Source organism: Argentina silus (genome assembly GCF_951799395.1).
Source record: "Argentina silus genome assembly, chromosome: 11".
NCBI lineage: Eukaryota > Metazoa > Chordata > Actinopteri > Argentiniformes > Argentinidae > Argentina > Argentina silus.
Window position 1 is genome coordinate 7,443,690 of NC_139665.1, and position 26,615 is coordinate 7,470,304.

The 26,615-nt window shown below is 49.4% G+C and overlaps 1 protein-coding gene across 4 annotated transcripts in view; it reads left to right on the forward strand.

Annotated features, from left to right (window-relative positions):
• macf1a (microtubule actin crosslinking factor 1a) overlaps positions 1 to 26,017 on the forward strand; it is a 164,013-nt gene extending 137,996 nt beyond the window's left edge. For 2 of the 4 annotated variants that reach the window (XM_083680792.1, XM_083680793.1), the window contains exons 63-95: positions 420 to 647; positions 930 to 1,148; positions 1,350 to 1,553; positions 3,834 to 4,059; positions 4,901 to 5,127; positions 5,475 to 5,597; positions 5,877 to 5,978; positions 6,132 to 6,233; positions 6,623 to 6,796; positions 7,217 to 7,372; positions 8,047 to 8,244; positions 8,642 to 8,770; positions 9,157 to 9,336; positions 9,629 to 9,784; positions 10,172 to 10,378; positions 10,571 to 10,690; positions 10,811 to 10,980; positions 11,218 to 11,377; positions 11,637 to 11,831; positions 12,224 to 12,496; positions 12,621 to 12,809; positions 12,975 to 13,086; positions 14,063 to 14,223; positions 14,518 to 14,680; positions 15,158 to 15,312; positions 15,518 to 15,592; positions 15,997 to 16,014; positions 16,695 to 16,812; positions 18,088 to 18,150; positions 20,389 to 20,600; positions 22,346 to 22,462; positions 23,232 to 23,337; positions 23,538 to 26,017. In XM_083680792.1, coding sequence (XP_083536918.1) covers positions 420 to 647; positions 930 to 1,148; positions 1,350 to 1,553; positions 3,834 to 4,059; positions 4,901 to 5,127; positions 5,475 to 5,597; positions 5,877 to 5,978; positions 6,132 to 6,233; positions 6,623 to 6,796; positions 7,217 to 7,372; positions 8,047 to 8,244; positions 8,642 to 8,770; positions 9,157 to 9,336; positions 9,629 to 9,784; positions 10,172 to 10,378; positions 10,571 to 10,690; positions 10,811 to 10,980; positions 11,218 to 11,377; positions 11,637 to 11,831; positions 12,224 to 12,496; positions 12,621 to 12,809; positions 12,975 to 13,086; positions 14,063 to 14,223; positions 14,518 to 14,680; positions 15,158 to 15,312; positions 15,518 to 15,592; positions 15,997 to 16,014; positions 16,695 to 16,812; positions 18,088 to 18,150; positions 20,389 to 20,600; positions 22,346 to 22,462; positions 23,232 to 23,337; positions 23,538 to 23,776 — 5,277 coding nt within the window. In that variant the 3' untranslated portion in view covers positions 23,777 to 26,017. The remainder of the gene's footprint in view (positions 1 to 419; positions 648 to 929; positions 1,149 to 1,349; positions 1,554 to 3,833; positions 4,060 to 4,900; positions 5,128 to 5,474; positions 5,598 to 5,876; positions 5,979 to 6,131; positions 6,234 to 6,622; positions 6,797 to 7,216; positions 7,373 to 8,046; positions 8,245 to 8,641; positions 8,771 to 9,156; positions 9,337 to 9,628; positions 9,785 to 10,171; positions 10,379 to 10,570; positions 10,691 to 10,810; positions 10,981 to 11,217; positions 11,378 to 11,636; positions 11,832 to 12,223; positions 12,497 to 12,620; positions 12,810 to 12,974; positions 13,087 to 14,062; positions 14,224 to 14,517; positions 14,681 to 15,157; positions 15,313 to 15,517; positions 15,593 to 15,996; positions 16,015 to 16,694; positions 16,813 to 18,087; positions 18,151 to 20,388; positions 20,601 to 22,345; positions 22,463 to 23,231; positions 23,338 to 23,537) is intronic. The other 2 variants (XM_083680791.1, XM_083680790.1) reach the window with 2 other exon arrangements.
• Positions 26,018 to 26,615: the final 598 nt, after the last annotated feature.

Here is a 26,615-nt window from a genome sequence, read left to right on the forward strand (position 1 = left end):
GCAACCATCAACATTTATTATTAATAATAATAATAATAATAATAATAAATACACTTTATTTATATAGCACCTTTTTAAAACAATGTTACAACGAGCTCTACAAATAGATGAAGCAGATATGCAAATAGACATAAGTAGAAAAAAATATAAGTAGAAGAGATTTGAAAAAAAATACTGATCTTGCTAGCCTAATAATATATAATAGACGACACAGCAAATGTTCATGTCTGTCATATGTAGATATTTGGATGATAAAACCTGGGCGACAGCAAACCTTGTGAACATGTTTTACATCACAGCTCTGCCCCTGTCATGTTCTCTAACTGTGTGTGTGTGTGTGTGTGTGTGTGTGTGTGTGTGTGTGTGTGTGTGTGCGTGTCTCTCTGTGTCTGTGTGTGTCTGTCTTTGTATCATACCAGTTCGAGGAGGCCGTGGATGCGGAGCTGGTGTGGGTTGGGGAGACGGAGCGTAAGCTGGCCTCCCTGGGTCCACTGAGCCTGGAACCTGACCTGACAGTGGCCCAGCTGCAGGTCCAGAGGGCCTTCAACATCGACATCATCAGACACAAGGACACGGTGGACCAGCTGCTCAACACCCGCGACGACATCCTGGAGACTTGCAGCGATGCCCAGGCCCAGGCCCTGAAGGTGAGGGAGGGAAGGGGGGGAAGGGAGGGAGGACACGCCCTGAAGGTGAGGGGGGGGACGACGACGACGACGACGCATACTCTCTCTTCCTCTTCTTGTGTGTGGGTGTGTTTGTGTCAACAAAAATATGGTACATTGTGGATGCGCCTGTACGTTATTTTTTTCTTGGAGGTGAGGGGGGGGGGGGGGCGTGAGGGGGAGTAAAGGAATATAAGGGATGAAAGGAGTAAAGTGTTTTCAACTGGAGCCTCGGAACCTCTCCTCTCCGTCTGCCCCTCTCAGGCTAAGGTGGAGGCCCTGAACACCCGCTACGAGGAGGTGAGCCAGAGCCACAGCGAGCGCTTCTTGGCCCTGGAGCAGGCCCAGGTCCTGGTGGTCCGGTTCTGGGAGACCTACGAGGAACTGGAGCCCTGGCTGGGGGAGACGGAGGCCCTCAACGCCCAGCTGCCCCCCCCCGCCATCGACACAGAGGCCCTGCGCCTGCAGCAGGAGCAGATGAGGGTGAGGAGGGAGGGAGGGGTGGAGGAGGGGTGTGGTAGGAGGGAGGGGTGGAGGGGTGTGTTTTAACAGGCATCTTCTCTGCTGCCTACGTACCATAACTTTCCCTCTCTCTCTGTTTCCATCTCCTCTCTCTCTCCCTCCCTCCCTCCCTCTCTCTGTCCATCTCCTCTCTCTCTCTCCTTCCTCTCTTCCTTCCTCCAGCTCCTGAGAGAGTCCATTGCGGAGCACAAGCCCCACATCGACAAGCTGCTGAAGATCGGCCCCCAGCTGGCTGAGCTGAGCGCCCAGGAGGGGGCGACGGTGAGGCAGCACTACGGCCAGGCCGAGCAGCGGTACCTGGCCATCAAGGAGGAGGTCAAGGGTCGCGCTGCCGCACTGGACGAGGCCGTGTCCCAGTCGGCACAGGTATGTTACGGTCGGGTTGGATGACTGTTTGTCGGCTGTTTGCCGACTGTTTGCCGACTGTTTGCCGACTGATTGCTGACTGATTGCTGACTGTTCGCCGACTGTTTGCCGACTGTTTGTTGACTGCTGCCCTCACCACTCAGCTGACCATAGTCGTGGCAGACATGTTCCTCTGGCAGCCACTAGAGGGCCCTGTTGTACCAGTTGGATTGCTCAAATGTTTGCTTGACCTGGACTCCTCACTTTAGTATCATGTATATGCTGTAGTATAGTGAACAGGTTGTGTGTAGCTCCTTTAAATGAGTGTTAAATAATGCAATGAAGGATTCATTCATTCCAGAATATGTCAGTCGTTTCATATGCTGATTTGTTCGACAACTCAGATCCGTCCACTCTTCCACGTTCTAGAATTTAGGTTCTTACACGTTCTAGAACTTAGATGCTTACACATTTTAGAACTTAGATTCTTACACATTCTAGAACTTAGAATGTTACACATTCTAGAAAGTGCATTGTCATATGATACTCAAAGTTGCTGTTTGTGAAATCTACTCAGCCTACATTGTTGAAAAGTTGACATGTCGACATGTCGTACACATACACATTCCTAATTCAAGTCACATTGTCGATTTGGCAACCATGCTTTCCAAAATCAACACCCATGCCTTGATCGGGGGAGGCTGGAGGAGGTAGAAATCGGACGACGGGTTCATTGTAATGCATGGAATGGAATGAGGAATGGTATCAAACATGTGTGTTCCGTTCCGTGCGTGACAATGATCCGGTCCTCCGATTTCTACCTCCGACTCCCCTGACCTTGATGTCATATTTTTCTTTAGCCAGCTTGGTCCATGAATATCACTGAGTGTTTGTAGGCTGAATGTTGCTGCTGTGGTGTTGCCTGCCAGCTTGTGTGAGCATGCCACCGATCTAACACATTGTGTTGTTTCTCCACCTCCCATCCCCTCCTAACTGGACCATATTACCCCCCCCCCCTTTCCCTCTCTCCCCTCTCATCCCTCAATCCATCCTAAACCACCCACCCTCCACCCATCTCTCTCTCTCCATCCCCGACTTAATCCCACTCTCTCCCTTGTGCCCTTACTCCTCCTCCTTCACCTTGCACCCTCCCCTCCCTCCCTCCCTCCCTCGTTCTCTCCATTCCTCCATCCCTGGTATGCTCCATCCCTGGTATGCTCCATCCCTCTCTCATTGTGGATGTGCTGTGTGTGTTGCCCCACCATTTCCTCCATGGTCCCTGCTCACTCACCCAGCTGGTCGAGGTAAGACCCAAACAAAGAGATATGACACAAAAAGAGTTTCATATTCCACTTCAGTCACCCGTTGACTGACCCAAATGTGTGTGTGTCCTCCATGTCTTGTCACTAAAATGGGCTCCCCCATGTTTCTGTGTACAGATGCAGTGTGTCTTGTGTCTAGCCTTAGATAAACCTACAACCCTACATGACTACCTAGCCTTCGACAAGCCTACATGACTCCCTAGCCTTCGACAAGCCTACAACCCCACATGACTACATGACTACCTAGGCTTAGACAACCCTACATGACTCCCTAACCTTTGACAACCCTACATGACTACATGACTCCCTAACCTTAGACAACCCTACATGACTACATGACTCCCTAACCTTAGACAACCCTACATGACTACATGACTCCCTAACCTTAGACAACAGTACATGACTACATGACTCCCTAACCTTAGACAACAGTACATGACTACTGAGACAACCCTACATGACTACCTAGTCTTAGACAACCCTACATGACTACATGGCTACCTAGCATTAGACAACCCTACATGACTCCCTAAAAAGTCTACTCTGTCCAGTGTGTGTTTTCCTGAGTAGAGAGTGTTTTGATGTGTTTGTCAATTGACTCCTCCCGTCTGGTGTACGGTAGCTCTAGCTCCGCCCCCCTCCGTATCCTACAGACCCTGTGGCCTTGACTAAATGTGGAGACGATGTTACTAGAAACGACATTTCTCTAAACCTCTCTTAATGAGAAGCCAGCTTTAACGTAAACAGCATCCGTACAATACGATTTCAAAATGAAGTCACCACAATGTTCCGAACTAATTTTTACGAAGTGCTGTGGCCAGAATTTGAAATGTGTAGTTTTTGGTACAATCTCCACATTTGCCAAAACGCCACAGCCTGTGTCGTGATAAGATACATCCTTTGTTTCTCTCTCTCTCTCTTCCATTCCTAACTTCTCTCTCTCTCTCCTCCTCTTTCTTCCTCCGTCCCGCCCTCCCAGTTCCATGACAAGATGGACCCTCTGTTGGAGACCCTGGAGGGGGCCGTGCAGCGGTTGCGTCAGCCCCCCCCGGTGGCGGCGGAGGTGGATAAGATCCGGGAGCAGCTGGCAGACCACCGGACGCTTGGGCTGGAGCTGGACAAGCTGCTGCCCTCCTTCTCTGCCCTGTGCACCCGCGGGGAGGAGCTCATCAGCCGTGCCGCGCACACGGACCCTGCCGCACAGGGTGAGACACACAGACACACACGAGAGTGTGCATGCGCGCACACACACACGCCCGCGCACACACACACAGACATTTATACTCATACTCGCACTCACACATACACACGCTCACACTCTCTCTCTCACACACACTCACACATATAAACACACACACACACAGATACTCACATTCACACACACACACACACACACACACACACACACACACACACACACATATGACGAGAATGAGGAGCTGAGACAAACAACATACATGTAGAGACAGACACGTATGACTCTCCAGAGGAGAAACTTATATTATATTCTTTTACACACAGAGACACGCACAAATGTTATAACTGTTGTAACGGTCATTTAACCCTGTGACCAAAAACACTTATTACAACAAACACACACACACATACGCGCCACACTCAGTCCCATTGCCTTCTTTCCAAAAAGCCCCACAGCTTTGATCCAGTCCACCCCCATCCAGCATAGCATCAGTCCACGGCGTCACAGCGATGAATGCACGCTGTGTGCGTCTGTAGGAGTGTGCTGACTGACTCTGAATCAAAGACCCCCCTGTTCACCTCCCTAAACGCGAGTCACCCCATCGCCACGCTAGTTCAGACTAACGCCACACTGTAGTCAAAACAGACCCAATACACGAGAGTCAGGGGTAGGGCTTAGGTAGGGGTCTGTACTCTCTGGCATGTCTGGCAAGTGACAACTCCAGCTCCTGCCTCAGCCTGTCTGTCTGCCTTTTATAGCCTGTAGAGGACACACACACACACTCTCTCTCTCTTATTTCTCATGTTTCTCTCTCTCTCTCCCTCTCCTCCCCACCGCCCCACCTCCAGCCGTCCGATCGCGGCTCCTGCGCCTGCGCTCCCTGTGGGACGAGATCCGCCAGCGGGCCGAGGAGCGGGAGGGGAAGCTGACGGACGTGCTGGACCTGGCCGGGAAGTTCTGGGCCGACATGGCGGCCCTGCTGAGCACGCTCAGGGACTCCCAGGACATCGTCAAGGAGCTGGAGGACCCCGGGGTGGACCCCTCCCTCATCAAACAGCAGATAGAGGCGGCGGAGGTGAGGAGGGATGGAGGGAGAGATAGAGGGAGGGAGGAAGGGGGGTGGACCCCTCCCTCATCAAACAGCCGATAAAGAAGGCGGAGGGGAGGGGGGAGGGATGGAGGGAAGGTGAGGGGCGGGGGGAGGGGTGGACCCCTCCCTTATCATCAAACAGCATATAGAGGGGGCGGAGGTGAGGGGAGCAGAGGTGGGAGGGGGAGGGAGGGAGGGAGGGGGGAGAGGATGAAAGGGAAGAGAGTGAGAGAGAGCGAGAGAGAGGGGGTGGGGGCAGGTGAGTGGGAGAGGGAGCGAGAGAGAGAGAAACATGAGAAATAACAGAGTGTGTGTGTGTGTCTCCTCCACAGGCTATAAAGGCGGAGACAGACGGGCTGAGGGAGGAGTTAGAGTTTGTCCGTACGCTGGGGGCTGACCTGATCTTCGCCTGTGGAGAGACAGAGAAGCCGGAGGTGAAGAAGACCATCGACGAGGTGAGACACCAAGGACTGATACCCCATGTTTATCAGGGTACCCCACACATGTGATTGGACTCTCCTTCATTTTTGTATTAATTTATTCTCTCTTTCTTTCTTTCTTTCTTTCTTTCTCTCTCTCTCTTTCTCTTGCACGCCCCTCTCTCTCTCTTTTTCCTGCCCCCCCATCTGTCCCCACCCCTCCTCCCCCCTTCTCTCTCTCTCTCTCTCTCTCTTCCTCCTGCCCCCCCCCCCCCTCTCTCTCTCTCTCTCTGTCTCTCTCCATCTCTTCCACAGATGAATGGCGCCTGGGAAGGCCTGAACCGGACGTGGAGAGAGAGGATGGAGAGACTGGAGGAGGCCATGACGGCCTCTGTACAGTACCAGGATGCATTGCAGGTAGGAATCCCAGAATGCATAACTCTCTTTACTCAGACCGGACAAGGCCAGGAAGCCAAAAATCGTTTCTCTGTGTATGTTTAGGGTAGACAGATAACGTTAATGTGACGTGTGTGTGTGTGTGTGTGTGTGTGTGTGTGTGTGACGTTGCAGGGCATGTTTGACTACCTGGACAACGCAGTGATCAAGCTGTGTGACATGCCGGTCGTGGGGACAGAACTGGGGATGGTCAAACAGCAGATTGAGGAGCTCAAGGTTTGGATCCCCTTTCTATTCAGTCATCTCTACTTTCTACCCATCTCTGTTTTGATAGAAACCATGTACTTGCTGTGAGGGTTATGATGATGATGTATGTCATTTTTATAAGAGAGGTTTATGATGAGAGCATTCATAATGATATCATTGTGATATCACTCCATCAGGGGAGGGTGGTGGAGGCTGAAATTGGAGGACGGGCTCATCGTAAAGCATGGAATGGAATGAGGAATGGTATCAAACACCCTCATTCCGCTCCATGCATTACGATGAGCCTGTCCTCATCGGTCATGATCCTAACGACACCAGCAAGTCCCTGGTCCTGGTATTAAACACAGTGACTTCTCTGTCTCTCCTGTGTGCGCGTGTGTGCGTGTGTGCGTGAGCAGCAGTACAAGGTGGAGGTGTACCAGCAGCAGATCGACATGGAGAAGCTGTGCCACCAGGGGGAGCTGTTGCTGAAGAAGGTGTCTGACCATACGGACCGAGACATGATCCAGGAGCCCCTCACTGAGCTGAGGCACCTCTGGGACAACCTGGGGGACAAGATCACCCACAGACAGGTAGGACATGACCCACAGACAGGGTAGGACATAACCCACAGACAGGTAGGACATGACCCACAGACAGGTACAAGGTCACCCACAGTGATCACCATAGACAGGTAGGAGATCACCACAGACAGGTAGGAAGCTGCCCATATAACCCTACTATTCATGTGGGACTCCAACCCACAATCAGCTGGCTTCTACACCTATATGTACTACAACAAGAGACCTGGTTTACCAGTTGAGCTAAAGGCCTGCTTTGGGTTTGTTGTCCTATTAACCCCATAATAGCACTGTATGATTATCAAATGTCTTAGTATTATTATTATCATTATTATTATTGAACCTTTATTTATACAGGGTTGGCTTATTGACAGCAAGGTCTCTTTTTGAGGATCATCACTGAAAATGAAATGTCTGTCGTCTCTCTAACAGCACAAGCTGGAGGGAGCTCTGTTGGCGCTGGGCCAGTTCCAACATGCCCTCTCTGAGCTGCAGTCCTGGCTGGACCACACCCACGCCACCCTGGACACCCAGCGACCCATCAGCTCCGACCCCAAGGCCATCGAGATCGAGCTGGCCAAGCACCACGTATGTACCCTCTCTCTAACTCTCTCTAACTCTCTCTCTCTCTCCAGCCATGTCTCATTTCTCACTAGAATACGCTTTATGATTCTCCTCTAAATCTCCCCCTTGGCCGTCTTCTCTATGAGCAGAATCCTCTTACTGTAGGAGGTACTATCTATATACTATCAATCAATCAATCACATTTATTTCTATAGCAGTTTTTACATAGACAAATGTTGCAAAGTGGTTCACAATAAGAACAACACGAAACAATATAAACAATAAATCCAACACAAACAATATGATCTAATATGATCTAACACCAAACCATAGACCCCCCAAAACACAGCCAAGGAAGAAAAAAAAAGCGGGGGGGGGGAAATTCAGGGTGCAGTGGCAAGGAAAAACTCCCTGGGAGGAAGAAACCTTGAGAGGCACCAGACTCCAGGGGGAGGTGTTATGTGCCAGGGTCAGGAGGAGATTTGCTAAAGAAACATGTGTAATACAGTTAGATCTCAAGTTAGGATACGGCCTAGTCTAGTTAGGATACGGCCTAGTCTCGTTAGATCTTATTTTCCCAGTGTGGTTGTCCCAGAATACCTACCACACATTGGTTATTGCGTCCGAGAAGTTGAACCAGCATCTCTTTCTCTATCTCTCTATCTCTCTATCTCTCTCTCCCCCTCCCTTCCTGTCAGGTGCTGAGGAACGACGTCCTTTCCCATCGCTCCACGGTGGAGACGGTGAGCAACGCGGGGTCCGAGCTGCTGGAGTCCAGCCCCGGGGACGAGGCCAGCCACCTGCGAGACCAGCTGGACGTGCTCAACCGCAGCTGGGACAACCTGCTACTCAAGACCCAGGACCGGCAGAAACTACTGGAGGCCGCGCTGCATCAGGTAGGACGATATACAGGCAGGGCTGAGAGGAGCCTACTGCAGGAGGCCTAAGGAGCCTACTGTAGAGGGCTAACAGGGCTGAGAGGAGCCTACTGTAGGGCTAACAGGGCTGACAGGAGCCAACTGTAGGAGGACTAACAGGGCGGAGAGGAGCCGACTGTAGGGCTAACAGGGCTGAGAGGAGCCGACTGTAGGACTAACAGGGCTGAGAGGGGCCCCTGAGTCAACTTCTAACCCATGTAGTAATATGTATTTTATTATGGAGCTCAGCTACAGTGTTTTGATCACAGATCATTTTGTCAAACTCATCTAAAAATAAATGACTGATGACTGGACGTCACCGTACTGCCATTAAAACACAAAAGACTGAATCCCCCCCTCCCCTTCTCCCCCCCAGGCGGAGGGCTTCCATGGCGAGCTGGAGGAGTTCCTGCTGTGGCTGAGGCGGACAGAGAGCCAGCTGGCAGCAGCTAAGCCCACTGGGGGTCTGCCGGAGACGGCCCGGGAGCAGCTGCAGCAGCACGGGGTAATGAAGACACACAACACACCAGGACACCTCTCAGACACACACTAGGGATGGTGCAATGGAGAATGTCATACAATGTCTCACATGTTGGTCATAGAACCTACCTGCAGACTGACCTCCTGTAACACACACCCCCTCAAGTAAAAGCTCTATAACACACAGCCTCCTGTAACAGTTCTGTAACACACACACACACACACACACACACACACACACACACACTCACAGCCCTCCTGTAACACACACAGCCCTCCTGCACCGCCCACCTGTGTGGATCAAATTCCACATCATGTGATACTTGACATATGTTTACCATCGATTATTGATGTTTTTCATTGTCCCTTGACAACTCACCCAACCCTATATCTGTGTGTGTGTTTCCACAGGAGCTCCTGACTCAGCTGAACCAGCGGGCCGAGCAGTACCACCGGCTTCTGGACAAGGGAGAGGCCATGCTGTCCCGAGGTGTGGAAGAGGGTGGCCCCGGTACCACCCAGACCCAACAGAACATCGCCCTGCTGCAGAATAAATGGGCCAGCCTCAACACCAAGATGGATGACCGCAGTGTAAGAGCTTGAGCAACCTTGACTTACCTTAGCTCAGGAATGGACCAATTCACCTAACGGGGCCTCACCTAGGGCTGAATCCTAATTCTGAGAAACTTGATTGTTATTTCTTGCATTGAAATCATGTCAATAATGCATTGATATCAATAGGAGATAACTGAGAATTCAAGCTAAGTTACTGAAGTAATTTGGCCCATGTTTGGTTAGGCGGATAGCTTTCCTGGTAGATTTGGTGGTAGTGGTATGAAAGTTGTGATCAAGCCTTTTCTCCTCCCCCCCCACCCCACTTCAGGCTAAACTCGATGAGGCTGTGTCCTTGGCGACAGGGTTCCAGTCATCGCTCCAGGACACCATCAACTGGTTGACCCAGGCGGAGCAGACCTTGAACATGGCCCAGGCCCCAAGCCTGCTGCTGGACACCGTGCTCTTCCAGATCGATGAACACAAGGTACAGTTTAGTCTATGGTCATATCAATGGTGGGTTTAGATGAACACAAGGTACATAGAGATCTTACAGTCTAATGATCTTTGGTCATATCGACGGTAGGTTTAGAGGAACACAAGGTACATAGAGATCTTACAGTCTAATAATCTTTGGTCATGTCAGTGGTAGGTTTAGGTTCATGCAAGAGAGTTGAATACCATAGAAAAGAATGGAAGATGATTGAATAGCCTTGAGGTGGGTCAAAATATACCAGATAAGATACAAGATACATGAAGCACTACAGCCATTACCAAGCTACAAACACATCCTTATACACACACAGATAGTATGATACAGTACAGTACATTTGTTCAGTTGTCCCTATTGTCTCCCTGTTTATCCTGGTTCTAGGTGTTTGTGAACGAGGTGAACACTCATAGGGAGCAGGTTCTAGCCCTGGAGAAGGCCGGTTCTCAGCTGCGCTTCGCCAGCCTGAAGCAGGACGTGGTTCTGATCAAGAACCTGCTGCTTAGCGTTCAGGCCCGCTGGGACAAGCTGGTGCAGAGGTCCCTGGACCGGGGGCGCCATCTGGACGAGGCCCGCAAGAGGGCCAAGCAGGTACTTACCCTGGCGCTGGAGGAGGGGTTGGTTGCCTAACTTTATGGGGCAGACTTTAGTAACCTTGCTCACCGTACCCATCACCTAGGTGCAGCACCCAAATGGAGGATGCACGGCAGCCATTTTGTGCCAGTAATCTTCTCATACATAGGTTATGCATCAGAGATTTCAAACCAGTCTCTCTCTGTCTAGTTCCACGAGGCGTTGAGGAAGCTGAGTGACTGGCTGGAGGAGGCGGAGAGCCGGCTGGACTCAGAGCTGGAGATCTCCAATGAACCAGACAAGATCAAAGTGCAGCTGGCCAAACACAAGGTACAGCAGAGACTCACCTCACATCTCACTGTCTGGGTCTTTTGTCTTGAAGGAACAGGATTCTATGTGATGCGACACTTTGTGTTTTGACTTTTGTGATTTTGCCTTCCTCCCTGGTAGGAGTTCCAGAAGGCTCTGGGCTCCAAGCAGCCTGTGTACGACACCACGGTGCGTTCTGGCAGGGCCATGAGGGACAAGGCCACGCTGCCCGCCGACACCCAGAAACTGGACCACCTGCTGGGGGAGGTCAGGGACAAGTGGGACACCGTGTGTGGGAAGAGCGTGGAGAGGTGAGAAGGAAGACGATGAGAGAGAGAGTAGACATTGAAGAAACAGGAAGAAAGAAATGTGGTGGAGGGGATTTATGTCACATTTATGTCACATTTGTCACAATGAACTAAAAGGGAAGATTCAGTCTCAACAGTGTGTACTGTATGATAACAGTATGTTATGGTAACAGTAACAATGTATGATCAACGACAGTGACGATGTTACCTCAACGTGTTTGTTGTCTTCGTCCTATCCAGGCAGCACAAGCTGGAGGAGGCTCTACTGTTCTCAGGCCAGTTTGCCGAGGCCCTGCAGGCGCTGGTGGACTGGCTGTACCGCGTGGAGCCCCAGCTCAGCGAAGACCAGCCCGTCCACGGAGACCTGGATCTGGTCTCCAACCTCATGGACTCGCACAAGGTAACCCAGCTCGGAGCAGACTCTTTATTTTACGTTATTTTTTTTTATTTGAAAACCTGGCTTATGTTTTTGTTTCTGATCCAAGTTCTATCATAAAGCTGTTGGTTTTTTTGTTAATTTTGAAGTCTGACCGTCCGAACCAACCCATTGCGTTCACTGGTGCCTCCCACCAACACCATCACTCTCTCTATAAAACCCTGGGTTGGCTTCATTTCTGACTCATCATGTCTGATATGTTGAATGTCTCCTTGCTCCCCAGGCCTTCCAGAAGGAGCTGGGGAAGAGGACCAGCAGCATTCAGGTTCTGAAGCGCTCTGCCAGGGACCTGATGGACACGGGCCGTGACGACACCGCGTGGGTCAAAGTTCAACTGCAAGAGCTCAGCAACCGCTGGGACACAGTCTGCGCGCTGTCCATCACCAAGCAGACCCGCCTCCAGAAGGCTCTCAAACAGGTCAGCCAAAGAGCATGGTGTTGTCGTGACTTAAACATATCCTCTGAAACAGGTCAGCCAAAGAGCATCATGTTGTCATGTGGTTTAACGACATCCTCTTAAAAGTCTTCAAACTTCAAACAAGCTGGCACGCAACAACAGTGTGGGGGAGGAGTTTCTTTGGCCTTAACATAATTTGGTCCAATCACATCGGATCACTTGTTTGGGTCTCTCTTTCAGAATGCTGTAGAAGTGTAACAAGCTGTTGTGGAGAGGCTGCTATTGACAAGCATATGTATCTTACTCCCTTTCTCTTTCTCCTCACTCCCCACTCTTCTCCTTCACTCTCTCCCTGCTCCTCCTCCTCCCTCTCTTCTCCACACTCCCTCCTCTCTCCCTCTCCTCTCTCTCAGGCGGAGGAGTTCCGCTCTGCGGTGCAGATGCTGCTGGAATGGCTGTCGGAGGCGGAGCAGACACTGCGTTTCCGTGGCGTCCTGCCCGAGGAGGCGGAGACTCTGCAGACGCTGCTGCACACCCACAGGGACTTCATGCAGACGGTGGAGGAGAAGAGGACGGACGTCAACAAGGCGGCGGGCATGGGGGAGGGCATCCTCACCCAGTGCCACCCAGACTGCATCACCACCATCAAGCACTGGATCACCATCATCCGGGCCCGCTTCGAGGAGGTAGGTTTTCATGGATTTTAAAGCCCTATTGGACGATGATAAATGATACACAAAGTACCAATAAAACCAAAGAAAAGCAAAGATTCTCCCGACATCTAACATCATGAGTTCTCTGTGGCTACAGGTGCTGACGTGGGCCAAACAGCACGAGCAGCGCCTGGAGACAGCTCTGACAGAGCTGCTCAACAACGCCACGCTGTTGGAGGAGCTGTTGTCATGGTTGCAGTGGGCGGAGACCACCCTGGTCCAGCGTGACACGGAGCCCCTCCCCCAGGACATCACGCAGCTCAAAACACTCATGACTGAACACCAGGTGGGTGGGGCCTAATCACAGAACCCCCGGTGGGCGGAGCCTAATCTCCGAACTCAGAATCTCTCTCAGACCTAGGGTGGTGCCTGCTTTTCTCTATCCTCATTGGCTCACCTTCTCTGTTTTATCGTTCATCGACCTTTCTCATTGGCTGTTTTCACCCCTCAGGTGTTTATGGAGGAGATGACGAGGAAGCAGCCTGACGTTGACAAAGTGACCAAGACCTACAAGAGGAAGCCGGCCGAACCCCCCAGCAGCCTAGCGGAGAGGAGAGGAGCGCGTGAGTTAGCTTAGCTCAGAGATGCACTTATCATATAGGAGGATATGCATGTCAGAATAGTTTTATGGTCACAGAAATACATAAACACACAGACATACATACAACACATACCAGTTAGCATACCAGGAGGGGCGGAGTACAGAGGAGGCCCTTTTCGTCTTATGGCCAAACATCTGGAACAGCCCCAAGCGTACGCGAGGGCCTCTTCTTTAACTGTCCCCCAGCCTTTAACTCGTTTAATGCCAGGGGTTGAATAAAGTCGCCCAAATTGTCAACATTCTAGAGTGCCAAGGGTGACTTTATTCACCAAAAATGCATAAATGATGATCCTTCATTTTGTAGCCAATCGAAGTGTTGTTGCTAGGTAAATACCACATAAAACACACAGGAATTATTTCGCAGTTAGTGAGTTGACGCAATCCAGCCAAACCTTCTCCTCCTCAAAAAGAAGCAGCTGGGTGTCAACCTATCGCTCATTCACATGCTTTTCTCACAAACAGACTACAGCTTAAAAAGAAAACCTAAAGAAAAGTAAATCAAACCCACTCCACCCGACTTCCCATCACCTGTACCATGCCATAGCACCATATAAATCACACACAATTGTTATTGAATGTTTTGAAAGCGAATTTCTGCGCAAACAGACCATAAAAGCTTGTCTTATCTTATCTCTTATCTTATTGTATCTTATGTGTATAGATAAAATATAGAATACATAGAACGCACAACAAGTGACCAAAAAGACTGATCAGAAAAGACCAATAGTCAAAGCCATGTAGAGTGTGAAACCAGTAAGCATATTTATGCTATTTAGCTGACGCTTTTATCCAAAGCGACTTACATTGCAGTGAGTGCATACATTTCAGTATATATGGTCCCAGCAGGAATCAAACCCACAACCTAAGTGTTGTTAGCGCCATGCTCTACCAACTGAGCCACACAAGCATGACATTGTTCCCTCCTCTTCCCCCTAAAGGTAAACACCAGCAGCAGCAGCAGCAGCAGCAACAGGCCGCCATGCAGGTCGCCGGGGGCAACCCGCGCCTCACCCAGCTGTGCTCCAGGTGGCAGCAGGTGTGGCTGCTCGCCCTTGACCGCCAGCGCAAACTCAACGATGCCCTCGACAGGCTGGAGGAGGTAATGCATTCATAATGCCACTGTGGTATCTAGTGTTATTGAATAAATATGCACACTTTGAGTCCATTTTTCCCTCCTTTGAGTGTATTGCGTGCAACGTTAGGATATATATATATATATGTGTGTGTGGTTGTAAAGAAAGTGTGTATTTCATCTATTACTTTACCAAGTCAAAAACTGTTTAGTCACAGAGTATAACACACATATGCACACATATATATATACACACACACACACACACACACACAGCCCTTCATCATTTAGCTCACACTATTGTCCTTCTCTTGTCACCAGCTGAAAGAGTTTGCCAACTTTGACTTTGACGTGTGGAGGAAGAAGTACATGCGCTGGATGAACCACAAGAAGTCGCGCGTCATGGACTTCTTCAGACGCATCGACAAGGATCAGGACGGCAAGATCACGCGCCAGGAGTTCATCGATGGAATTCTGGCCTCCAGTATGTTGCTCTTGTGATTTACAATTCAATCAATTTTGTTTATACCCAAGAGGCAATTATAGGATAAAGCTAGCCACACACTGTATTGTGTGGTGCCATGCAGTATTGGATGTGCTTCAGACGGCTCTTGATTAGCTGTGGTTGTCTCTGTCCGGTATGGTTGTCTCTGTCTGGTGTGGTTGTCCCTGTCTTGTATGGTTGTCTCTGTCTGGTATGGTTGTCTCTGTCTGGTATGGTTGGCTCCTCATACATAGAGTACACTATGGAGCTGTCAGGCAACAAAGCCACATACTTCTAACGCTGCTCTCTGCCCTGGCCCTTTGAAATCAACTCTAGCCGTGATACAGTGCTTTGCTCCAGTATAATGCCTATTACAAATGAGTCATACAATTCCTCATACAGTCATAAAGTAAACCTCTCACTGTAACATCAGCCGTAGTTGTACCTATCGTCCTGACTGCTCGTTTGGCTCTGCAGAGTTTCCCACCAGCAAGCTGGAGATGACGGCAGTGGCGGACATCTTCGACAGAGACGGAGACGGTTACATCGACTACTATGAGTTTGTGGCAGCGCTGCATCCGAATAAGGACGCCTACCGGCCCACCACCGACGCAGATAAGATCGAAGATGAGGTGAGAAACAGATGCACAAACACAACCGAGAAGTGAAAAAAAAACACCTACAAAATAGAGAAACAGATACAAACACTGATACACAAACACAGATACACAAACACAAATACAGATACACAAACACAGATATACAAACACAGATACACAACTAGAAGCAACAAAGTGCTAAAAGCTGATGACTGACATGCTTCCTTGTTGTCCTCAGGTGACCAGGCAGGTGGCTCAGTGTAAATGTGCCAAGAGGTTCCAGGTGGAGCAGATAGGGGAGAACAAGTACAGGGTGAGTTCACCTCAACACATTTCATGTACTTGTTTTTGTCTGACGTATAATATGCTCTAGCTCATATTCATTATGTATCCAAATAAAATCTGCTATCTCCAGAGGTGTCATTTGAACTTCACTATAACAGGAAGCACTAAAATCATCCAATGTCAGATAAGGAAGCAATATAATCAGCCAATGTGCATCCATATCCAGCCCATCCTTACCAAATGACTGTGAAATGAATAGGATGTTTTTGGGGTAGAAGTATTATATGTATACATAGAGTTAAGCAATGAATATGTATAATATTTAGATTAAGATATAGATATATATACTCAAAAACATTGTCTGTTCATTTTGTCATTTTCTCTTTTTTCTTTCTCCTTGTTTTATTCTTCATCCATGTCTGCTGGATGTAGTTCTTCCTTGGAAACCAGGTAACGTGACTGCTGTGATCTGTATCTTCACCAATGCATGCTTCATGAAGGCCCCTTGTTGGTTTTCTTTAAGGCTTTGTTATGGTGACAGTCCATTTTCTGTCTGACAGGAAGTCACATATCAGTTAAATATGCATCATATCATCATATTGTGTGTGTGCAACATGGAAGCAGATTTCATTGACTATACAATAGTTGTGTGATTTTAAAGACATTATTTGTTGTTCTTTTGAGAATGATAATGTGGCAAAGTAGAATGGGTTATGTGATTAGGCTAATAATGTGTGAAATGATCCGATCTGCTTTGGAATGAAGAAACCAAGCTGTTTGGAGAGTAATACAAAATAGTTCTGGCTTCATATTGATTCTGCTTGCTGGGTGATGGAACAGTTTACCATAGTAACTCTCTGAAATGTAACACTCATATAGCATGCACTATAACAGACAACAATCTCTCAGAGATTGCTATGGTACCTGGTGATTAGTTGTATATTCTGGGGGTAAGCTGGGCTTTGATAGGTGGACCTCTATCAACAGTGCAGGGGTCTTAGAGCCTGGTGGACTGTGATTGGCACAGATTGGGCAGATGTGGGCTGCTTGGTGTAATGTCTATGAATGATGTTTCAATGATCTTCCTGTTCACTGACTTCCTGTGTGTTTTCCTCCGTTCCCTCCGACAGTTTGGGGACTCCCAGCAGCTGCGTCTGGTGCGTATTCTACGCAGCACGGTCATGGTACGGGTTGGAGGAGGCTGGATGGCTTTGGATGAGTTCCTGGTCAAGAACGATCCCTGCAGAGGTGAGACGGACTGGTATACACACACACACACACACACGCACACTACACAAATGTAAGTTGCTGGATACACAGAGAAGGAAAAAGGAAAGGATGTACATATATCTCCAGATGTGTTTGTGTGAGATCTACCGTAAACAGGCAGACAAACAGACTGAAGAGTCAGTCAAGTCTACTGTAATCAGGCAGACAAACAGACTGAAGAGTTAGTCAAGTCTACCGTAAACAGGCATTCACATGACCAGTAACTGTTCCAGTCTAGACCAGAGAAGGTCCATGGTGAGCTCTTGTTCTTCTCCATGTCAGCTTCTCTTCTATTTCTCTTCATCCAGTGAATAGGTGGGCCCCAAATGTGTCCGTTCCTTTCCATCTCTCTTTCTTCCTCTCTTTCCATCTCTCTCTTCCTGTGTGTTATGTTTCTTTGTCTGTATTAGTGATGGGATGTTCACCTCCTTTTACTGACTCGGATCTTTTCAAGTCGTTCAGTCAAAAGAACAGATCTTTCGACTCATTTTGTTGATTGGATTCAGTCATGCTCACACACAGGGGAAACCACTACCGGCGAAGGATGAAATGAAAACTCAAAAGAGTCATGATTCTGCAAGCCTCTCACTCACATCTCGTTCACCTTAGGGGGCACCCTAGTTTATTACTTTAGAGCCGTCAATTGTGACTGAGACTTCTAGAAGTGTCCTTAAAACACTATTTGTTGTGATTACTATGCATACAAATACAATTATTTCTTGAAACCTTGGAAACAAGGTGTTGTGGACAATTGGCGGAACGCAACCAAAACTCAAATAGCCTAAGCTCATGCGCTCTTCTCGAAAACAACGAACGGACCTTTCGTTCTACAAGTTCAAGTTCCCCTGAACGAAGTAGTCACATGACAGAGAAATGATGATAGATAGTTGGTGGCTGGAGGAGCTTATTAATCCTGCTGTAGGTTTCATTGTGACCAGCAGGCCAAGCGAACCACACACATGAACGAGTCGCTCGGAAAACGAGTCATGACTCTCGAGTCAGTAAAAAGAGTTGTTCAAAAAGAAGGAATCTTTTGACGAACTGCACATCACTAGTCTGTATCCTGCTTTCCTCTGGCCTCCTCATGGACCTCTCCTTCCTTTCTCTCTTCTCCCACTTTTGGTTCCTCTGTCTCTCTTTCTCTCTCTCTCTCTCTCTCCTCCCAATTTTGCTTTCTCTCTCACTCTGAATAGTAGTGCATGATCCTCAGTTCTCTCCCTCCCTTCTTCCCTCTCTCCTTTTCTCTCTCCTCAGTACAACATCCTGGACTTAAGATCCTTCGCTCCGACTCCAGTAGCTCCATATCATCTCGTATAGGTTGGGTCTCTCTCATTCTCCTCTCTCTTTCTCCCTCCGCCTCTTTTCTTTCTCCCTCTCACTCTCTTTTCTTTCTCCCTCTCACTCTCTTTTCTTTCTCTCTCTCTCCCTCTCCCTCTCTCTCACTACTCCTTCTTCGGTTGTTTTGGTTTGGTTTGGGCTTGTTGCTGTGCTTTTGCTGATTGTGACACTGAACTAACGTCCCCTATACCCCCTTGGCTATATGCTCATGCTGGCTTTGGGGACACACAGGTTGCAGGGTTGGGTCTCTCGTCTGTTAACAACCCTGCTCAACTGTGTGTGTGTGTGTGTGTGTGTGTGTGTGTGTTTTCACTGTTAGTATTCACTTTACCCCCTGATGTGCTCTCGACATGGGTGACCTTTCCTGTACTTTTATTCCCTGTGTTTCTGTATCACGTGTGTGTGTGTGTGTGTGTGTGTGTGTGTGTGTGTGTGTGTGTGTGTGTGTGTGTGTGCGTACGTGCATACATGCGTGCGCTAAAAAGAGACCAGAGAGGGGGGGGAATAATGTGTGTGTGTTTTCATCTCACCATGAGCACACGGTTACCTCACGTTGTCTCTTGTGTCTCTCAGTGACGGTCACCCCTGGCTATTTCTGCTGCAGAGGTACCTACACACTCTCTCTCTTTCACCTTCCCACCGTCACTCCATCTCTCCATCTCTCTCACTCTCTCAACCCATCCATTCTCCATCTCTCTAACGCGTGTCTACATGTCATTGCTGTATATATATATGTGTGTAGTGTGTGTGTGTGTGTGGGGGGGGGGGGGGGGCGGGGGCGTATGTATAGTATGGGTATACATGCCAGTCTTGTCTTGTGTGCGCCAGTCAGTCCACATCATCCATGCTTTCCACTCCAAACAGGGCTTGGCCTGCCCTGGTCTTGACGGTTGTCTTGTGGATCCAAAATGGCCGACTTGAAGGGCTAGTCCAAAAGTAGAGAGAGAGAGATTGAGAGAGAGACCAAGACCTGGGTGTGGCCAGCCTGGGTTTCTAGTAACGCTTGAAGCGGCTCTTTAAATGTGATGGCTGGCTGGCGGGGAGGGAATTACAGGGTGCACCTGGCTCGCGGGAGGACGTAATTGCAGGGTGCACCGTTTGATTTGATTGGCCTTGCTGTTGCTAGGGGGGAGGATGACCATGAGGGGTTGCTGGGGGGGGGGGGGAGGGGGATGACCGTGAGGGATTGGGTCATCGGCGAGTTACTGACCAAGGCTACATGCGCTGCTGCTGCTGCTGCTGCAGTTCTCTCTCTCTCTACCTCTCTTTCTTCCTGTACCTCTCTCTCTCTCTCTCTGTATCTCTCTCTCTCTCCCTTTACCTCTACCTCTCTCTCACTTTCTCTCTCTACTGCTAGCTGCAGCTCTTTCTCTCTCTCTCTCTCTCTCTCTCTCTCTCTCTCTCTACCTCTCTCCCTCTCCCTTGCTCCCACCCCCTCTCTCTCTCTCTGTCTCTCCCCCCTTCTCTCTCTCACTGTCTCACCCCCCTTCTTTCTCTCTCTGTCTCTCCCCCCTTCTCTCTCTGTGTCTCTGGCTGGCTTCTCTGAGCTTGAGTGTCGTGTGCTGGGGCTGCTGCAGTATCTTGTGTAAGAATGCGTTTGAGTGTCTCATGGAGGGGGGGGGAGTCCTATCACTGGGGGGGGTCTCCCCTACAGCAACACCAGGCATGCCCCATATCTATCTATCTATATACGCAACAAGCACTGTTCTCTGTGTGATTAAACAACTGAACGGATGCAGTGGGGAACGAGAGATGAGGCCGTGCTTTTGGCCAGACAGGCCTCTGTGTTTATAACACTGGTAATAGCGGTTGTTAATAACACCGAGTCTGCCACTGACTCTCCCACACAACCCCCCCCCCCCCCCCCACTCCTCTTAGCACTGACTCTCCTAACACAGCCTCACGTGCACTGACTCTGGAAGGTGACCCGGGGAACCACTGACTCTGGAAGGTGACCCGGGGAACCACTGACTCTGTCCCTCACACACTGCTTGTTGCCTGGTGTGATAACAGTAGACGTGGAACCAGCAGCCATGGGTTGAGTAAACTGACTTGTGCCTTCTCTCTCTCTCTCTCTCTCTCTCTCTCTCTCTATCTCTCTCTCTCTCTCTGTCCCTTCCTATCCCCCCCTCTCTCTTCTCTCTCTCTTCCCTCCCTCTCCCTCTTCTCCCTCTTCCCTCTTCCCTCCTCCATCCTTTCCCTCTTCCCTCTCTCCAGCCCGCGGCCGGACCAACCTGGAGCTGAGGGAGAAGTTCATCCTTCCGGAGGGGGCGTCTCAGGGCCTGGCCGCCTTCCGGTCCCGGGGCCGGCGCTCCAAGCCGGGCTCCCGCACGGCCTCGCCCACCCGCTCCTCCTCCTCTGCCTCCCACAGCGCCCACAGCTGCGCCTCCCTGCCCTCCGCCCCCGCCACCCCCACCGCCTCCTCCAGGGTGAGTTCACGGGTCAAGACGAAACGCGTTTTATCGTCAAAAGGGTTTTAAACAAGTTTACCCAAAGTCTATTTTTATGTGTATTTTTAGTCAATCCAAGATGCTCGAGCTATAGTGGGCTATTTCGCGTGCAGCTGCATCATAGATGGCGAAAAAGCGAGGGCTGTGTTTACTTCCTAAAAAAAGTCTTGTACCGCGTTAAAAATACGTCAGACGAGAGTTTTTGCGCTCCGACCCTGCTCTGCTATGCCAGTGATTCCCAGAGAGCAGCACACGCTAACTCTAGCACTGTTCAACAGAAGGACCTCGCGTGAGAGGGAGAGGGGAATCTTGGGAGTTGTAGGAATTTAATCAAATGGGCAATTAGGAACATCAGGACTGATAAGGGCATTCAAAGCGAGGCATCTTGACTCAAAGGACATTTTAAAACACAATTTTTTGTGAATGTGTCCACTGCTGAATAATGAAAACAACAAATCCACAACGTCGACGGATGTTTGGGTCCAGAGAATGACAGAATGAGGACCAGGGTAGAGTTCAGGGTCACAGGGTGAGGGTGGGGGGGGGGGGGGGGGTACTCAGGGTACTCGATAAGGAAGACTGAAATGTCACTTGTGGACACACACATACAATGCATGTACAAGGCAGATATTCATATTCACTCACAGGTACAGTCAGTTGTTGTTGTTGTTGTTGTTGTCGTCCACCATGTTGTCCGTCTCCCACTCTCTCTCACAACATTTGACACACACGTTCCTCATTGCATTCATGTGTGTTGCTGTAATGTATGTCTATCCACCGATGATGTGAGTCTATACACTAGGAGAAGTCCAGATTAAACACATCCAGATAGATAGATAGAACTCCAGATTAAAGACTAGGCTCAGGCTCATGGTTGGAGGTGTGAAGAATTCCCCATAACCGTGTGTGTGTGTCTTGTTGTCATTGACTGTTAGTGCTAGTGTGTGTGTGTGTGTGTGTGTGTGTGCGCGCGCACGTACGTGTGTGTGTTGCCATTGACTGTTAGTGCTAGTCTTGTTGTGTGTGTGTGTGTGTGTGTGTCAGTGTGATAATGATGTCTACCCTCCTGTTTCTGCATGTCAAACAATCGCCACATCCTTAACTGTGACATTTTTATTTGTTTGTTATCTGTCTTTGTTTTCTTTTGTCTCCCCAACCCCTCCATCTCCTCCCTGCTGACCTTGCCTCCGCTGTTTCAATCTGGTTTTACAATCCCTCCGCTCTCGCACCAAAACACACTGCGCTACACACCCTACCTGCCCTCCACACCCTACCTGCCTACCTGTCTTCCTACCCTCCACACACCCTACCTGTCTACCTACCTACCTGTCTACCTACCCTCCACACCCTACCTGTCTACCTACCTACCTGTCTACCTACCCTCCACACCCTACCTGTCTACCTTCCTACCTGTCTACCTGTCTACCTGTCTACCTTCCTACCTGTCTCCCTGCCTACCTGTCTTCCTGCGCTCCACACCCTACCTGTCTACCTTCCTACCTGTCTACCTGTCTTCCTGCGCTCCACACCCTACCTGCCACTCCCCTGGCCCCTTCTTCTGTTCCCTTCATTTTCCTGCTCTCCTTTGCTGCTTCTTTTCCTTGCCTCTCCTCCCTTTTATTTCCCTCTCTCTGACTGCCTCCCTCCCTCCCTCCCTCGCTCCCTCCCTCCCTGCCTCCCTCGCTCCCTCTCTCCCTCCCTCCCTCTGCTGGTTCCTCTCCCAGTCCTCCCTCACTCACTCGCGTGGCTATGCGAAGCCCTGGCTGGCACACAGTAAAACTCCAACACCAACCAAGTGCCAGTCCTGCCCAGACCACGGCCCCGCCACCCCTGGGCATGAGGTAACATACTGACTCCCCCCGGCCCCCCCGCCCCCACCCCAGGCACGCTAACGCACTAACACACACACTCACACTCACTCACACACACACACACACACACACACACACAGACCATGGGTGACCACACACTGCAGGGGGGCTCACTTTAACTAAACGTTTAACTATGGTAAATGAAGGCCAGGTGGAATAGTTACACGTCCTCCAGCCATCGTGATGGACTGCAGAGGCACCAGTAGGGAACCACACACACACACACACACACACACACACGCACACACACACACGCACACACACACACACACGTCTCCTCAGATGATGATGAAGGATGAGGATGTTTCTCTCTCAGCCTGAACACATGTCTGTCTGTCTGTGGGATCTGACAGAAGTTGGAGACGTGTTTCTTCCAGTTTGAAGACTCTATGTATTGATGCCGCTCCACCTGTCACACGTGTTAGCTTAGCATGTTTGTAGTCCTGGTATTGTCGTCTTCCACCAAGGGAGAGCTGTTCGAAAGATACTGAATGACTTCCATACTATAAGTTCAGGGATATGGTATTATTATATGTTACCGGGTAGTGCTTAGAGGGGTATAGATTAGAAACCTAGAGGCCATTTTGGGATGGAATATGTTTGTACACATATGGTATTTATTTCAATATATTGCATTATTATTGTGTTATGGGGAGCACACTGAAGCGATCGTTATGCAGCTCACTTGGTCATGTCTGTCAGAAGCGCACCGGATGACATTCCCTGTTTATTCCTGTAGGGGGCAGCATCGGGGTCCAAACTAAAGAGGCCCACCTTCCACTCCAGTCGAGGGTCTCTGACGGGGGAGAACGGAGCGACGCCCACCCCTAAACCTGGACGCCCCGGTAACGACGGACTCCTCTCTCTACGTCCATCGTTTTTTTCCGACATAATTGTTTTCACGTCTATGTTTTACAGTATGATACCTATTTTTGGTTCTTAAACCCTTCTGCGTTGGATGAGTGGGACTCAACCACCTTTTCTCTCTTCTCTTCTCTCTCCCCCTCTACTTCTCTCTCCCTCCTCTCCTCCCTCTTTCCTCCAGACCCAAAGCGTACCCCGTCGTCGGTCAGCGGTCCGGCCAGTCGGGCGGGCAGCCGGGCGGGCAGCCGGGCCAGCAGCAGGCGGGGCAGTGATGCCTCGGATGCCTCAGAGGCTCTGGAGACCCGCTCGGCCTGCTCCGACACCTCAGACACCCCCCGCCGGGCTGGCGCCAAGCCCTCCAAGATCCCCACCATCTCCAAGAAGACTGCCAGCCCCAAGACCCCCGCAGGGAAGAAATAAACCCCCCCCCCTTCCCCCCCGCCGCCACTGAGAAGACGGAGACATGGACCACCTCTGCCAGCGGGCGGTGCCACTCAGAGAGAGAGAAAAAGATGTCCAGAGACAGAAGTAGAACGAGTAGAACGGACATTCCCACTCAACAGCGACGTTCTACGGTGGGTGGACTGGAGGCAGTATTGGGTGTATCACTTGATCCAGACGTCCATCCATAGGGCTTGCATGTGACTCGTGTACAGAGACAGCGACTTAACTGTATGGAGGGCAGGGAGAGGGAGATGGAGAATTCACTCTTTCTCTCTTTCCCTCCCTCGAACTTCACTTCAAAAACACTTACTGGGTGGTGTTAGGGGTCTAGCCTAGGTGCTTCTGGCCCGGGTTTGTGCACTTAGACGGGTGAAACCAGAACTTTCCCCTTTAAAAAAATGATCCCAGTTTGCCTTCCAGTCCCCTGTGCCCTCTCCTGCATGGGATTGTTCCAGACTGTTCTAGAAGGTTCTAGAAGGTTCTCGAGAGATGGCCTCTGCTGGGAACCACAGCCGTTTCAACTGACAACCAACCAACAAACCAACATAATGCTGCCTTATTTGTGTTACACATTTCTGTCCTTAATTTTACCTAATATAAGTTATGGTGTTAGGTAGAGCCTTGTTACTGCTTTATGTATACACACTTACACACACACTCACACACACACACCAACTGAAATACACATACTGTACACTGAGATGGCAGGAAGGGGAACTGCGATGACTGACAATGCTGGAGAATGGCATTCAGAAGAACTATATTTGGGGTCATTTGGGATTGTGGGTAACATGCCCTCACCATGAGTCAAAAAGAAAATATGCAATGACTGCCATCTTCCGACCCCCCCCCCCTCCCGGAACGGGGATGGAAGAGAAATGACACTTCAGCAGTGTGTGGGTCAGGGACATGTAGCTCCCAGCAGACGGACAGCACCACTCAGCGTGTGGGAGGAAGGAGCTCTGACCACTTCCTGCCTTGAGCTAACTGCCTAAACCTCAAGCCCAGGGGACTGGGGTAGTGGTGCTAAAGCTGAGGGCAATTCATACACACAGACACACACACACAGACACACACACACACACACACACACACAGACTGCAAAGTCGTCACCACCACTGGAACGTTTGAGGGTGTAGATGTGTGTTTGTTGGAATGGAGGGGTGGGTTCATCACATTGTCCTGCAATCTGTGAGTGCATACCCTGTATTTCAGAGAGACTAGCACTCATATTTCTGGTGGCTAGACTACCTTTTAGTGGCACTTGACTAACAGCAATTACGTGACAATGGGTGACAATGAAGTGGCTTTGTGACCTAACTCCATTTTAAGAGACTCTTATTCCAGATTTAGAGATCGACGAACAGTGCACTCTGACAGTCTGTACCGCTGTAATTCCACTTTGTTTCCCCTGGAGCTCACACACGTGTGTGTGTGTACGTGTGTTGGTAGTCATGAGTTACAGAAACCAGAGGTCATTGACTTGCGTCACTGTATGCAAAGATTTCATTTGTGAATGTCTTTTCCTTTGTTCTGGTTAATTTATAATCCTGTTGTACTTGTTTTTTTTTTGTTTTTTTTTCTAGCTTAAGAAAATGCTCAGCTCCGTATCATATCACCTTGGAGAATGATTAGTATTAAGATTATGGAATCATGAATTTTTGTACCAAGGAAAATGTCCGCTCCTCTTTTGAACATTGTTTGTGTGTTTCTACTTCTTCATAACATCACACTAGGAAGCTGACTGATTCTAATGGCAGCCTTTTTTGCTAATGACTACAACTCCCAGATCATGACCAAAGGGTATTGCCCTTATCGTGTAGACAAAAATACTACAAATATGGATGCCGGGGAATTGAGGGGCCAATGGGAGGGGATTCCCACTTGTTCCCCTCAACGTTCCTCCTCACAGGCGCTTGTCATGTCTCTGACAGTAGCACGCGTGTTCCTGTGTTGCTCAGTGTAACAGCTGAAGAATAGGAAAAGCTAATGAAAGAAAATGACATCTTAAGGTGATTTTTATTTATTTATTGTCTCATGGGTGTGGTATTGAGGTCTAGGAGGAAAATACACCTTTTGATGCCGTGTTATTCTCAGTGTGTTGAAGAGAACATGGAGGGATGGGTGGTTATAAGTCAATTGTGTAAAAGAAAAAACCTTTTTTGTTCTCCTTTTGTATTAAAAAATATGCTTGCATTAAAAAAATATCTATTGTCACCTGTTTGTGTTTTTATTATGTTGAACTTAAAGTCTAAGGCAGACGTGTGTGTGTGTGTGTGCATTTGTGTACGTGTGTATGTGTACGTGTGTTAGTGTACGTATTTGTCTTTGTGAGAGTCTGTAGACAACTACTGTGTCCCACTGCTCACCGGAAATGGCTTGGTAATTAGGGGTAGGGTACAATTACCTTCTCCAGAGATAAGGACACACCCCAGAGGATCTCCCAAGGAGGGAGGGTCTCTGTGGTTGTGGCTGGGTGTGTTTCCACTGCTATGGAAAGAGATTATGTCCATCTCATGGTCTGCTTACAGAGTGGCTAAGACTCGGGCTGCTTGGCTAACATTGTGTATGTGTGTGTTTGTGTGTTAGAGGAAAATGGAGCTACAATACATCACACAATTATTAATTTAGCTCTTGTGAATGAATATGTGTGTGAGAGAGAATTGCCCTGTTTATTTGGTGGTTCCACAGGGGCGGATAGGGCTTGGTTTTTACAGTCCTCTGCAGCTGTGTGTCTGTGTTTACATACAAATAGTCAAACCCACTCACATCCTCTCCCACCGTCCCCTGTTCGTCCTCACCACCTCACCTCCCT